Raw genomic sequence first — 12413 nt, 5'->3', positions numbered from 1 at the left:
TTATTTATTCATTCATTCATTCATTCATTCATTTATTTATTATTTATTTATTCATTCATTCATTAATTTATATTTATTTATTTATTTATTTATTTATTTATTTATTTATTTATTTATTTATTTATTTATCTTACTTGTACCTATCTATTCTCTTTATTTTATTTTGTTAGTACGCTTGGTTTTGTTCTCTGTCTCCCCCTTCTAGACTGCAAGCCCACTGTTGGGTAGGGACTGTCTCTAGATGTTGCCAGCTTGGACATCCCAAGCGCTTAGTACAGAGCTCTGCACACAGTAAGCGCTCAATAAATACGATTGATTGATTGATTGATTCTCCTCTTCCGCCTCCTCCTCTGTCTCCCTCAGCTGGTCCCCCTTTTTCTCCTCTGTTTTCCTCCCCCTTTCTCCCCTGTTTTCCTCAGCTTTTCTCCCTCGGCCTGACCTTCTCTTTGGTCTCTTTGAGTCTGTCCCTCTCTTCTGTCCTCTCTTCTGTCTCTGCGTGGCTCAGTGGAAAGAGCCCGGGCTTTGGAGTCAGGGGTCATGGGTTCGAATTCCGGCTCTGCCAATTGTCAGCTGTGTGACCTTGGGCAAGTCACTTCACTTCTCTGGGCCTCAGTTACCTCATCTGCAAAATGGGGATGAAGACTGTGAGCACGTGGGACAACCTGAACACCTTGTAACCTCCCCAGCGCTTAGAACAGTGCTTTGCACATAGTAAGCGCTTAATAAATGCCATTATTATTATTATTATTATTATTACTGAGAGCTCACCTCCTCCAGGAGGCCTTCCCACACTCAGCCCCTTCCTTCCTCTCCCCCTCTTCCCCCTCTCCATCCTCCCCGTCTTACCTCCTTCCCTTCCCCACAGCACCTGGATATATGCATATATGTTTGTACATATTTATTACTCTATTTATTTATTTATTTTATTTGTGCATATCTATTCTACTTATTTTATTTTGTTAGTATGTTTGGTTTTGTTCTCTGTCTCCCACTTTTAGACTGTGAGCCTGCCGTTGGGTAGGGACCGTCTCTAGATGTTGCCAACTTGGACTTCCCAAGCACTTAGTACAGGACTCTGCACACAGTAAGCGCTCAATAAATACGATTGATTGATTGATTGATTGATTCTGTCTCCCTCAGCCTGACACTCTCTGCCCCCCTAGGCCAACCCCTCTCCTTCCCGTCTCTCCTAGTCCCTAGATAATAATAATAATGGTATTAAGCGCTTACTATGTGCCAAGCACTGTTCTAAGCGCTGGGGAGGTTACAAGGTGATCAGGTTGTCCCTCGTGGGGGCTCACAGCCTTCATCCCCATTTTCCAGATGAGGCCCAGAGAAGTCAAGTGACTTGCCCAGAGTCACACAGCTGACAATTGAGGGAGTCAGGATTTGAACCCATGACCTCTGACTCAAAGCCCAGGCTCTTTCCACTAAGCCACGCTGCAGTGGGCCCGCAATCCATTCCCAAGGTACTCCAAGTCCCTAAAGGGTAGCCCACCCCCACCCAATTACCCACTGGCCCGGCCCCTACTCTGGGAGTTTCTGGGGGGCAGGGGGATTTTTTATACTAAATATACTATATACTATATTTATTTATATACATATTTATCTACATAAATATATATTTATTAACACGCATGCATATATAAATAGAAACATATATAAATTTGTATTAATTATAATATATATAATTATATATAAATAAAGATAAATATAAAATATTTATATAAGTACAAATATTTTATATACTATGAAGTATTAATGCTAATACTACTAATTAGTAGTATTAATACTGATACTACTAACTAGTAGCATTAAGACTACTAATACTACTAATTACTAATACAATTTATATAGACAATCATACATAAATAAAAAAATAGAAAATGCTTATACATTTAATACACATTAATTATATATTAAATCAATATATAATATAATTAATTATATATCAGTATATAATCCATATATGAATATTTCATATACAATAAAGTATTAATAGTACTGCTAATACTATAAAGCATTACTACTACTACTACCTAATAAATAATATATATTCATTAATATGCCTCCATATGCAAATAGAAATTTATATAAACATAAATTCATTTAAATCACAAAATTTACATATGAAGTCATATAGATGAACATTTCTAAAAATATATCTCTATTTTAAAAATATATGTTTACACTTTATTAAATATTTTACATTTATAAAATATATTTAAAACAATAAATATAAATATTTTATATACCATAAAGCATCAAGACTACTAATTAGTATTAATATCAGCATTTATAGTTAGCAATTAATTAATAGCTATTAATCTTACTAATACTATACTAATACTATACTAAAATAATACTAATTAATATTAATTAGTATTTATTAGCATCAATAAACTAGTATTAATTAGTATTAATAAATACTAAAATATTTATTAATACTAATAATGCAATTAGTTTATCGATACTATTAATCATTCATTCATTAATTAGTATTTATTAGCATCAATAAACTAGTATTAATTAGTATTAATAAATACTAAAATATTTATTAATACTAATAATGCAATTAGTTTATCGATACTATTAATCATTCATTCATTAATCATTATTAATTATAATAATTGATGATTAATAATCAATATATTGGTATATAACTAATATAATTAATACAATACAATAATATAATTAATTGTTTGATTATTAATATTAATACTAATGCTAAAACTATTTAATGCTATATCGACCCTAAACCTGCTCGGCGTGAGCCGGGCCCTGGACCAGGGCAGCGAGGGAGGGATTCGGGTCCTCCCCGGCCCTAATTCCGCCCTCCTCGTGTGGAGTCTCGGCCTCCTCGGCCCAGAGGCCGGGAGGCATTGGTGGGGGGTCCCCGGGGGTCCGGGCTGCACCTTTTCAATCATTCATTCATTCAATTGTATTTACTGAGCGCTTACTGTGTGCAGAGCACTGGACTAAGCGCTTGGGATGTCCACGTTGGCAACATGTAGAGACTTTTAGACCGCGAGCCCACTGTTGGGTAGGGACTGTCTCTATGTGTTGCCAACTTGTATTTCCCATGCGCTCAGTACAGCGCTCTGCACACAGTAAGCGCTCAATAAATACGATCGATGATGATAGAGAGACGGTCCCTACCCAACAGCGGGCTCACCTTGCAGTCGTAGGGCTCCCCGCGCAGCATCTCCGGGGCCATCCAGAAGGCCGAGCCCACCAGGGACAGCTTCCTCTCGGGGTCCCGGGCGGGGAGCTCGGCCACTTCGCGGGCCAGCCCGAAATCCGTCACCACGGCCTCTCGGCCGCGTGCCGTCAGGCGGATCAGGCAGTTCTGAAACAGAAGGAGCCGTCTGTCCATCCGCCTGTCCATCCATCCATCCATCCCACTCACCTGCCCACCCACCCACCCTCCCTCAAAAACGATAATAATAATAGTAGCTACGGCACTTGTTAAGTGCCAAGCACAGCTCTAAGCGCTGGGGTAGATACAAGTTAATCAGTCCCTGGCCCACGTTCATTCATTTGCTCATTTAATCGTATTTATTGAACGCTTACTGTGTGCAAGTAAGCGCTTGGGAAGGTACGATACAACAGTAAAGAGTGACAATCCCTGCCCACAGCGAGCTCACAGTCTGCGGGGCCGGGGGAGACGGACAGCAATACAAATAAATACAAATAAATAAAATCCATACATAAGTATCTATAAGGATCTATAAGGATCTATAAGGATCTATACATAAGTGCCGTGGGGCCGGGAGACGGGGGAAGAGCAGAGGGAGCAAGTCGGGGAGACACAGAAGGGAGGGGGAGATGAGGAAAAGTGGGGCTTAGTCCCCGCTTTACAGATGAGCTGAGGTACAGACAAGTTAAGTGACTTGACCAAGGTCACACGGCAGACATGTGGCGGAGCAGGGATTAGAACTCAGGTCCTTCTTACTCCATCCACCTACTCACCCACCCATCCATCCGTGGCATTTACTGATAGCTTTCTGTTTGCAGGGAACTGCACTAAGCACATGGGAGAATAGACGCAAAATTTCCCCACAAGGAGGTTTCATCATCAATCGTATTTATTGAGCACTTACTGTGTGCAGAGCACTGTACTAAGCGCTTAGCACTGTACTAAGACTATAAAGTGGGGGGCAGACAGTGAAATCAAATACAAATAAAGGAAATAGTAGAGTGTAAGAATATATGGGGGCTGGGAGAAGGATCAGAGTTTTTAAAGGGGTTCACAGGAAAGGGCAGAGTAAGTGTGGAGGGGAGGTAGGAGAGGAAAAATAAAGGGCTTAGTCTGGGAAGGCCTCTTGGAGGAGATGGGATTTTAGGAGAATTTTGAAGGTGGGGAGAGCGGTGGTTTATAGGATAATCACACTCCCTGCCTTCAAAGCCTTATTGAAGGCACGTCTCTTCCAAGAGGCCTTCCCAGACTAAGCCCCCTTCCCCTTTCCTCTTCTCCCTCTCCCTTCTGCATCACCCTGACTCGCTCCCTTTGTCCTTCCCCCTTCCCAGCCCCAAAGTATTTATGTCCCTATCCGTCATTTATTTCTTTCTATCCATGTCATTTATTTCTTTCTATCCATGTCCGTCTCCCCTTCTAGACTGTAAGCTCGTTGTGGGCGGGGAATGTGTCTGTTTATTGTTGTATTGTCCTCTCCCAAGCACTTAGTTCAGTGCCTTGCACACAGTAAGCGCTCAATAAATACGACTGAATGTATGAACATTCAGGGAGCTCCAGCCCTGAGGAAGGACACAGGCACATACAGTAAGCGCTCAATAAATACGACTGAATGTATGAACATTCAGGGAGCTCCAGCCCCGAGGAAGGACGCAGGCACACAGTAAGCGCTCAATAAATATGACAATGTATGAACATTCAGGGAGCTCCAGACCTGAGGAAGGACACAGGCACACGGTAAGCGCTCAATAAATACGACTGAATGTATGAACATTCAGGGAGCTTCAGCCCCGAGGAAGGACGCAGGCACACGGTAAGCGCTCAATAAATATGAATGAATGTATGAACATTCAGGGAGCTTCAGCCCTGAGGAAGGACACAGGCACACGGTAAGCGCTCAATAAATACGACAATGTATGAGCATTCAGGGAGCTCCAGCCCTGAGGAAGGACGCAGGCACATGGTAACCGCTCAATAAATACGACTGAACGTATGAACATTCAGGGAGCTCCAGCCCTGAGGAAGGACACGGGCACACAGTAAGCGCTCAATAAATACGACTGAACATATGAGCATTCAGGGAGCTCCAGCCCTGAGGAAGGACACCCACCCCGAACAACCGCCGCCATCATTTATTACTCCATTTATTTTACTTGTACGTGTTATTTATCTATTTATTTTATTTTGTTAATATGTTTTGTTCTGTCATCTGTCTCCCCCTTCTAGACCGTGAGCCCGCTGTTGGGTAGGGACCGTCTATATGTTGCCAACTTGTTCTTCCCAAGCGCTTAGTCCAGTGTTCTGCACACAGTAAGTGCTCAATAAATACGATTGAAGGAATGAATGGATGGGAGAGAGAGATGAGATGGAGGTACAGTGAATAGGAGCCCGAGGCCGGGGCTTTCCCCAGCTGACGGGAGCCCGACTGGTGGGCTGGCTTTCTGCCTGGTTGCCGGCCAAGCCCTGGGCCTTGGGCGTCTCCTAAGTGCGGCCAAGTTGGCCTGGGAGGGTCCTCGGCCAGGATTTCCTGCCAAGGACACATGGCTGATGGGACGGGGCTCCATCGAACCCTAGGCCGGCCCGAAACCGGGGCCGCGGCCAGGCCTGGGTCAGAGGTCACACCGCTGTCCGCCTGCTCGGGGTGGCCGTCTCTGGGGACCGGGCTCGCGCTCGCCCTTTGGACGGGCAGGGTCGGGAGGAAACTCATTCCACTTGCCCCCAAAGTCCCTCATTTCCACGTCCACTGGAAACCCTCCCTCTGCCCTTTCTCCTCTCAAGTCCTGCCACCGTCATTCTATATAAAAATATAGGTAATATAATCTATATTTATAGATTATAAATATTTATAATCTATATAAATCCTTATATATATAATCTATATATAATATAATCCTTATATATATATCCTTATATAATCTATATAAATCCTTCCTCAGGGCTGGAGCTCCCTGAATGTTTATACATTCAGTCATATTTATTGAGTGCTTATATATTTATAAATATATATAATAAATTCTATCGTATTTATTGAGCACTTACTGTGTGCCGAGCACCGTACTAAGCGCTTGGGAAGGACAATTCAGCAACAAAGAGACACCCTCCCTGCCCACAGCGGGCTCACAGTCTAGAAGGGGAGAGACAGACAGGAAAACATGTAACAGGCATCATTCATTCATTCTATCGTATTTATTGAGCGCTTACTGTGTGCAGAGCACCGTACTAGGCGCTTGGGAAGGACAATTCAGCAACAAAGAGAGACCCTCCCTGCCCACAACGGGCTCACAGTCTAGAAGGGGAGAGACAGACAGGAAAACATGTAACAGGCATCATTCATTCATTCTATTGTATTTATTGAGTGCTTACTGTGTGCAGAGCACCATACTAAGCGCTTGGGAAGGACAATTCAGCAACAAAGCGAGACCTTCCCTGCCCACAACGGGCTCACAGTCTAGAAAGGGGGAGACAGACAGCAAAACAGGCATTAGAGAAGCAGCGTGGCTCAGTGGAAAGAGCCTGGGCTTTGGAGTCAATCAATCAATCATATTTATTGAGCGCTTACTGCGTGCAGAGCACTGTACTAAGCGCTTGGGAAGTACAAGCTGGCAACATATAGAGACAGTCCCTACCCAACAGTGGGCTCACAGTCTAGAAGAGGGAGACAGAGAACAAAAGGTCTCTGGTCAGAGTCAGAGGTCATGGGTTCTAATGGAACCCATCTCTTGGAAGATGCTGGCTCTCGCGGGGGAGTGACGTTTCCTGAAGGATTTCACCCCTGATGGTCACTGTGGTATTTGTTAAGCGTTCACTATGTGCTGAGCACTGTACTAAGCACTACGGTAGATACAAGATCATCAGGTACCTCAGTCTGCAGGAGGAAGAGCAGGGATTGAATCCCCATTTTGCAGATGAGGCAACAGAGGTACAGAGAAGTTTAATAATGATTTTGGCATGCATTAAGCGCCTACTCTGTGCCAAACACTGTAATGATGATTAGGGTATTTGCTAAACGCTTACTACGTGCCAGGCACTGAATTAAGGCCCGAGCCAAGCGAATCGGGTTGGACACAGGCTCTGTCCCCAAGTGGGGCTCACGGTCTCATTGTCCAGGTGAGGTCACTGAGGCCCAGAGAAGTGAAGTGGCTTGCCTGAGGCCACACAGCAGACAAGTGGCAGAGCCGGGATTAGAACCTGTGACCTTCTGACTCCTAAGCCCAGGCTCTAGGGACGGTCGCCCTTATCATCATCAATCATATTTATTGAGCGCTTACTATGTGCAGAGCACTGTACTAAGCACTTGGGAAGTACAAATTGGCAACATATACAGTCCCTACCCAACAGTGGGCTCACAGTCTAAAACGGGGAGACAGAGAACAAAACCAAACATACTAACAAAATAAAATAAATAGAATAGATATGTACAAGTAGAATAAATAGAGTAATAAATATGTACAAACATATATACATAAATATATCGTATATTTTGCTTGCGTCCTTCCTTAAGTGCCTGTCGCCAACCCCCTCCCCTCTCCTCGTAATAAAGGGATTGTGATCCCCTGAGGAACCAGGAAACGCATCTAGAGCTCACCTGTATATTTCTTTCCCAGTGCTCAGCTCAGGCCCGTAGTACCCGCCGCTTAGTACAGTGTCTGGCACACAGCAATCACTTAACAAATACCGTAAATTATGATTATTACTAAGGGGAGAAGTGTGGCCTAGGGAAAAGATCGCAAACCCAGAAAGCCCTGGCTCGGCCTCCTGTCTGTTGTGTAACCTTGGACGAGTCACGTAATTTCACCGTGCTCTATTTCCTCATCTCTAAAATGGAGATTTAATACTCGTTTCCCTCCTACTTGATTATGAGCCCCGAATGGAACCGGATTATCTTGTATCAACTCCAGAGCCCAGGCCCCGGACGTTGTGAAGCAGTGTGGCTTAGTGGCTACAGCCCGGGAGTCGAAAGGTCATGGGTCCTAATCCCGGCTCCGCCACTTATCTGCTGTGCCACCTTGGGCAGGTCCCTTCACTTCTCTGTGCCTCAGTTCCCTCATCTGTAAAATGGGGATTAAGACTGTGAGCCCCCTGTGGGACAACCTGATCACCCTGTAACCTCCCCAGCGCTTAGAACAGTGCTTGGCACATAGTAAGCGCTTAACAAATTCATTCAATTGTATTTATTGAGTGCTCACTGTGTGCAGAGCACTGTACTAAGCACTTGGGAAGTACAAATTGGCAACATATAGAGCGCTATAAGCGCTTAGTAAGCGCTTAGTACAGTGCTCTGCACACAGTAAGCGCTCAATAAATACGATTGATGATATAGAGACCGTCCCTACTAAACAGCGGGCTCACAGTCTAGAAGGAGGAGACAGACAACGAAACAAAACATATTAACAAAATCAAATAGAATAAATATGTACAAGTAAATTAATAGAGTAATAAATACGTACAAACATATATACAGGATGAAGACTGAGCCCCACGTGGGACAACCTGATTACTCTGTATCTACCCCAGAGCTTAGAACAGTGCTCGGCACATAATAAGCGCTTAACAAATACTAACATTATTATCATCATCATCATCACCATCAATCGTATTTATTGAGCACTTACTGTGTGCAGAGCACTGTACTAAGCGCTTGGGAAGTCCAAGTTGGCAACACATAGAGACAGCCCCTACCCAACGGTGGGCTCACAGTCTAAAAGGGGGAGACAGAGAACCAAACCAAACATACTAACAAAATAAAATAAATAGAATAGATCATCATCATCATCATCAATCGTATTTATTGAGCGCTTACTATGTGCAGAGCACTGTACTAAGCGCTTGGGAAGTCCAAGTTGGCAACATATTGAGACAGTCCCTACCCAATGGTGGGCTCACCGTCTAAAAGGGGGAGACAGAGAACCAAACCAAACATACTAACAAAATAAAATAAATAGAATAGATCATCATCATCATCATCATCAATCGTATTTATTGAGCGCTTACTATGTGCAGAGCACTGTACTAAGCGCTTGGGAAGTACAAATTGGCAACATATAGAGACAGTCCCTACCCAACAGTGGGCTCACCGTCTAAAAGGGGGAGACAGAGAACCAAACCAAACATACTAACAAAATAAAATAAATAGAATAGATATGTACAAGTAAAAGAAATAAAAAAAATAGAGTAATAAATATGTACAAACATATATACAGGTGCTGTGGGGCAGGGAAGGAGGTAAGATGAGGGGGATGGAGAGGGGGACGAGGGGGAGATGATTATCATCATCATCTAGCTGGGCAGAACCTTCTTGTAAAATGGGGGTTAAGACTTGAGACTTATTAATATTATTAATATTATTATTAATAATAAATGCCATTATTATTGTTATTACCTTGGAGTTGAGGTCCCGGTGGTAGATATTCTTGGAATGCAGGTATACCATGCCCCTGGTGATGTCACAGGCCAGGCTCAGCTTCTCCTTCCAGGTCAGAGGGACCTCCCTGCAGGCCAACAGCTCCTCCAGACAGCCGCCGTCGACGTACTGCGGACACCGACCGCCCCGGGACCACCCCGAGATGGATTCGGCGTCAGGCCCGGCCCAAGAGGGAGGCCAACCCAGCCCTCTAGCCGTCTCATTGGGGTCCCCTCTTGTCCCTCACCCCCCACCGCTACAACCGTGGCTTGCTCTTTTTTTTTTTATGGTACTCGTCCAGCGCTCACTATGTGCCGGCCACTGTAATAATAATAACTGTGGTATTTGTTAAGCGCATACTGTGTGCCAGGCACTGTGGGTGGATAGTAATAGCAATAGTTTTGGTATTTGTTAAGCGCTTACTATGTGCAAAGCACTGTTCTAAGCGCTGGGGAGGACACAAGGTGATCAGGTTGTCCCATGTGGGGCTCACAGTCTTAATCCCCATTTTACAGATGAGGGAACTGAAGCCCAGAGAATCAATCAATCGATCGTATTCATTGAGCACTTACTGTGCGCAGAGCACTGTACTAAGCGCCTGGGAAGTACAAGTTGGCAACATATAGAGACAGTCATCATCATCAATCATATTTATTGAGCGCTTACTATGCGCAGAGCACTGTACTAAGCGCTTGGGAAGTCCAAGTTGGCAACATATAGAGATGGTCCCTACCCAACAGTGGGCTCACAGTCTAAAAGGGGGAGAAGTGACTGTTGTGCTAAGCTCTGGGGCAGATACAAGCTACATAGTAAGTGCTTAACAAATACCATCATCATCGGTATTGTTATTATTATTATTAATCTGGTTGGACACAGTCCCTGTCCCACGCAGGGCTCACAGTCTAAATAAGGGGGAAAACAGGTGTCTAATCCCCATTTTACAGAGGGAGAAACTGAGGCATCAAGCAGTTAAGTGACTCGTCCAAGGTGTCCCAGCAGGCAAGTGGCGGGGGCGGAATTAGAACCCAGATCTCCCGACTCCCAGACTGGTGCTCCTTCTTCCAGGCCATGTCGAATAATAATAATAATAATAACAATAATAATAATGGCATTTGTTAAGTACTTACTATGTGCGAAGCACTGTTCTTAGCACTGGGGGGGATACAAGGTGGTCAGGTTGTCCCATGTGGGGCTCACAGTCTCTTGATCCCCATTTTACAGATGAGGATACTGAGGCCCAGAGCAGCGAAGTGACTTGCCCAAAGTCACACAGCTGACAAGTGGTGGAGCCAGGATTAGAACCCACGACCTCTGGCTCCCAAGCCCGGGCTCTTTCCACTGAGCCACGCTGCTTCTCTATCCCCATAGTGCTTAGCACGTAGTAAGCGCTTACTGAAAAATCAGCATGGCTTAGTGGACAGAGCCCGGGCCTGGGAGTTAGAAGGACATGGGTCCTAATCCCGGCTCCCCACGAGTCCGCTGTGTGACCTTGGGTGAGTCACTTCACTTCTCTGGGCCTCAGTTCCCTCATTTGGAAAATGGAGATTAGGAGTGTGAGCCCCATTTGGGACAGGGACTGTGTCCAGCCTGCTTAGTTTGTATCTCCCCCAGTGCTTGGAACATAGTAAGCGCTTAACGAGTACTATTATTATTACTATGATCATCATCTTCGTCATCATGAGGGCGGGGAGGAAGGCCAGGAGGGGGAATGCTTCTCAGGCCTCACCTCCAGGATGGGGTAGAGTTTTTCTCCTTGCACACAGATGCCCAGGTACCTGGAAGAGAGAGACACAGGAGACCCTCAGCTCTCTCCGGCCACCGCGGTTCTCCCCGGGCTTCAGTCCAGGGGGCTTGTAGCCGGAGGAGCTGGTCAGAGGCGAGCTCACTGGGCGATCAAATAGTCCACCAGCTCTTCCAGAAAGGGAGAAGCAAACTTCCAAGCCCACCACGGCCTCCGGGAACAGGACAAGGCCCCGTCGGGGTGTTCGAAATCCAAACCGGTCAGCGGGGAATCATCAGGATCATTAATGGACCAGCCAAGGCAGAGGTGAGACCCTGCCTTCTGCAAGCTCGCGGTCTAATGGGGGAGGCTGCAAGGTTAGCAGAGTTGAGAGGGGGCTGGGAGAGAGGAGAGGAGGGGGAGAGAGAGAGGGAGGGAGGAAAAGGGGAGAGGAAGGGAGAGATAGAGAGAGAGAGGAAAAGAGAGAAGGGAGAGATAGAGGAGAGGAGAAGGAGGGAGAGAGAGGAAGAGATAGGGAGAGATGGAGAGAGGAGAGGGGGAGAAAAAGAGAGAGGGAGAGAGGAGAGGAGAAAAGGGAGAGAGAAAGAAAACAGAGGAGAGAGAGAGAAGAGTGATGGTGGAGAGGGGAGAAAGGGAGAAAAAGGGAGAGGGAGAGAGAGGGACAGAGGAGAGGAGAAGAGGGAGAAAAGGAAGAGAGGAAGAGAAAGAGAGAAAAGAGGCAATAAGAGTGATGGAGGAGAGTGGGGAGAAAGGGGAAAAAGGGAGAGAGAGGGCGAGAGAGAAAAAGAGAGGAAAGAGAGAAAGGGAGAGGAGAAAGATGAGAGGAGAGAGGAGATGAGAGGAGAAAAAGGGAGGGGGAGGAGAAGGAAGAGGAGAAAAAGGGAGAGAGGGAGGAGAAGGAGAGAGGACAAAGGGAGAGGGAAACAGAGAGAGACTCAAGAAAATAAATAAATACCGATGGGAAATGTGACTGGGAAGGAGTGGAGAAGAATCGGGGAAGCCTTCCTGGAGGAGGGGGTCGTCTTAGGAGGGCTTTTAAGGAGGAAAGAAGAGATGCGATTTAGCCAAGCCGAGGT

General features: G+C 45.3%; 1 protein-coding gene across 4 annotated transcripts in view; it reads right to left on the bottom strand.

Moving 5' to 3' along the window:
* Nucleotides 1-12413, bottom strand: part of LOC119946575 (dual specificity testis-specific protein kinase 1-like) — a 45856-nt gene that overhangs the window by 3166 nt on the left and 30277 nt on the right. For 3 of the 4 annotated variants that reach the window (XM_038767971.1, XM_038767973.1, XM_038767972.1), the window contains exons 4-6: nt 11323-11371; nt 9576-9725; nt 3176-3349 (exon numbers count right to left, since the gene is read on the bottom strand). In XM_038767971.1, the coding sequence (XP_038623899.1) occupies nt 3176-3349; nt 9576-9725; nt 11323-11371 (373 nt within the window). The remainder of the gene's footprint in view (nt 1-3175; nt 3350-9575; nt 9726-11322; nt 11372-12413) is intronic. The other variant, XM_038767974.1, reaches the window with a different exon arrangement.

This window comes from Tachyglossus aculeatus, chromosome 27 (assembly GCF_015852505.1).
Source record: "Tachyglossus aculeatus isolate mTacAcu1 chromosome 27, mTacAcu1.pri, whole genome shotgun sequence".
Classification (NCBI taxonomy): Eukaryota; Metazoa; Chordata; class Mammalia; order Monotremata; family Tachyglossidae; genus Tachyglossus; species Tachyglossus aculeatus.
The sequence above is the reverse complement of the archived record's forward strand: the minus strand, read 5'-3'. Positions and strand labels throughout refer to the sequence as shown.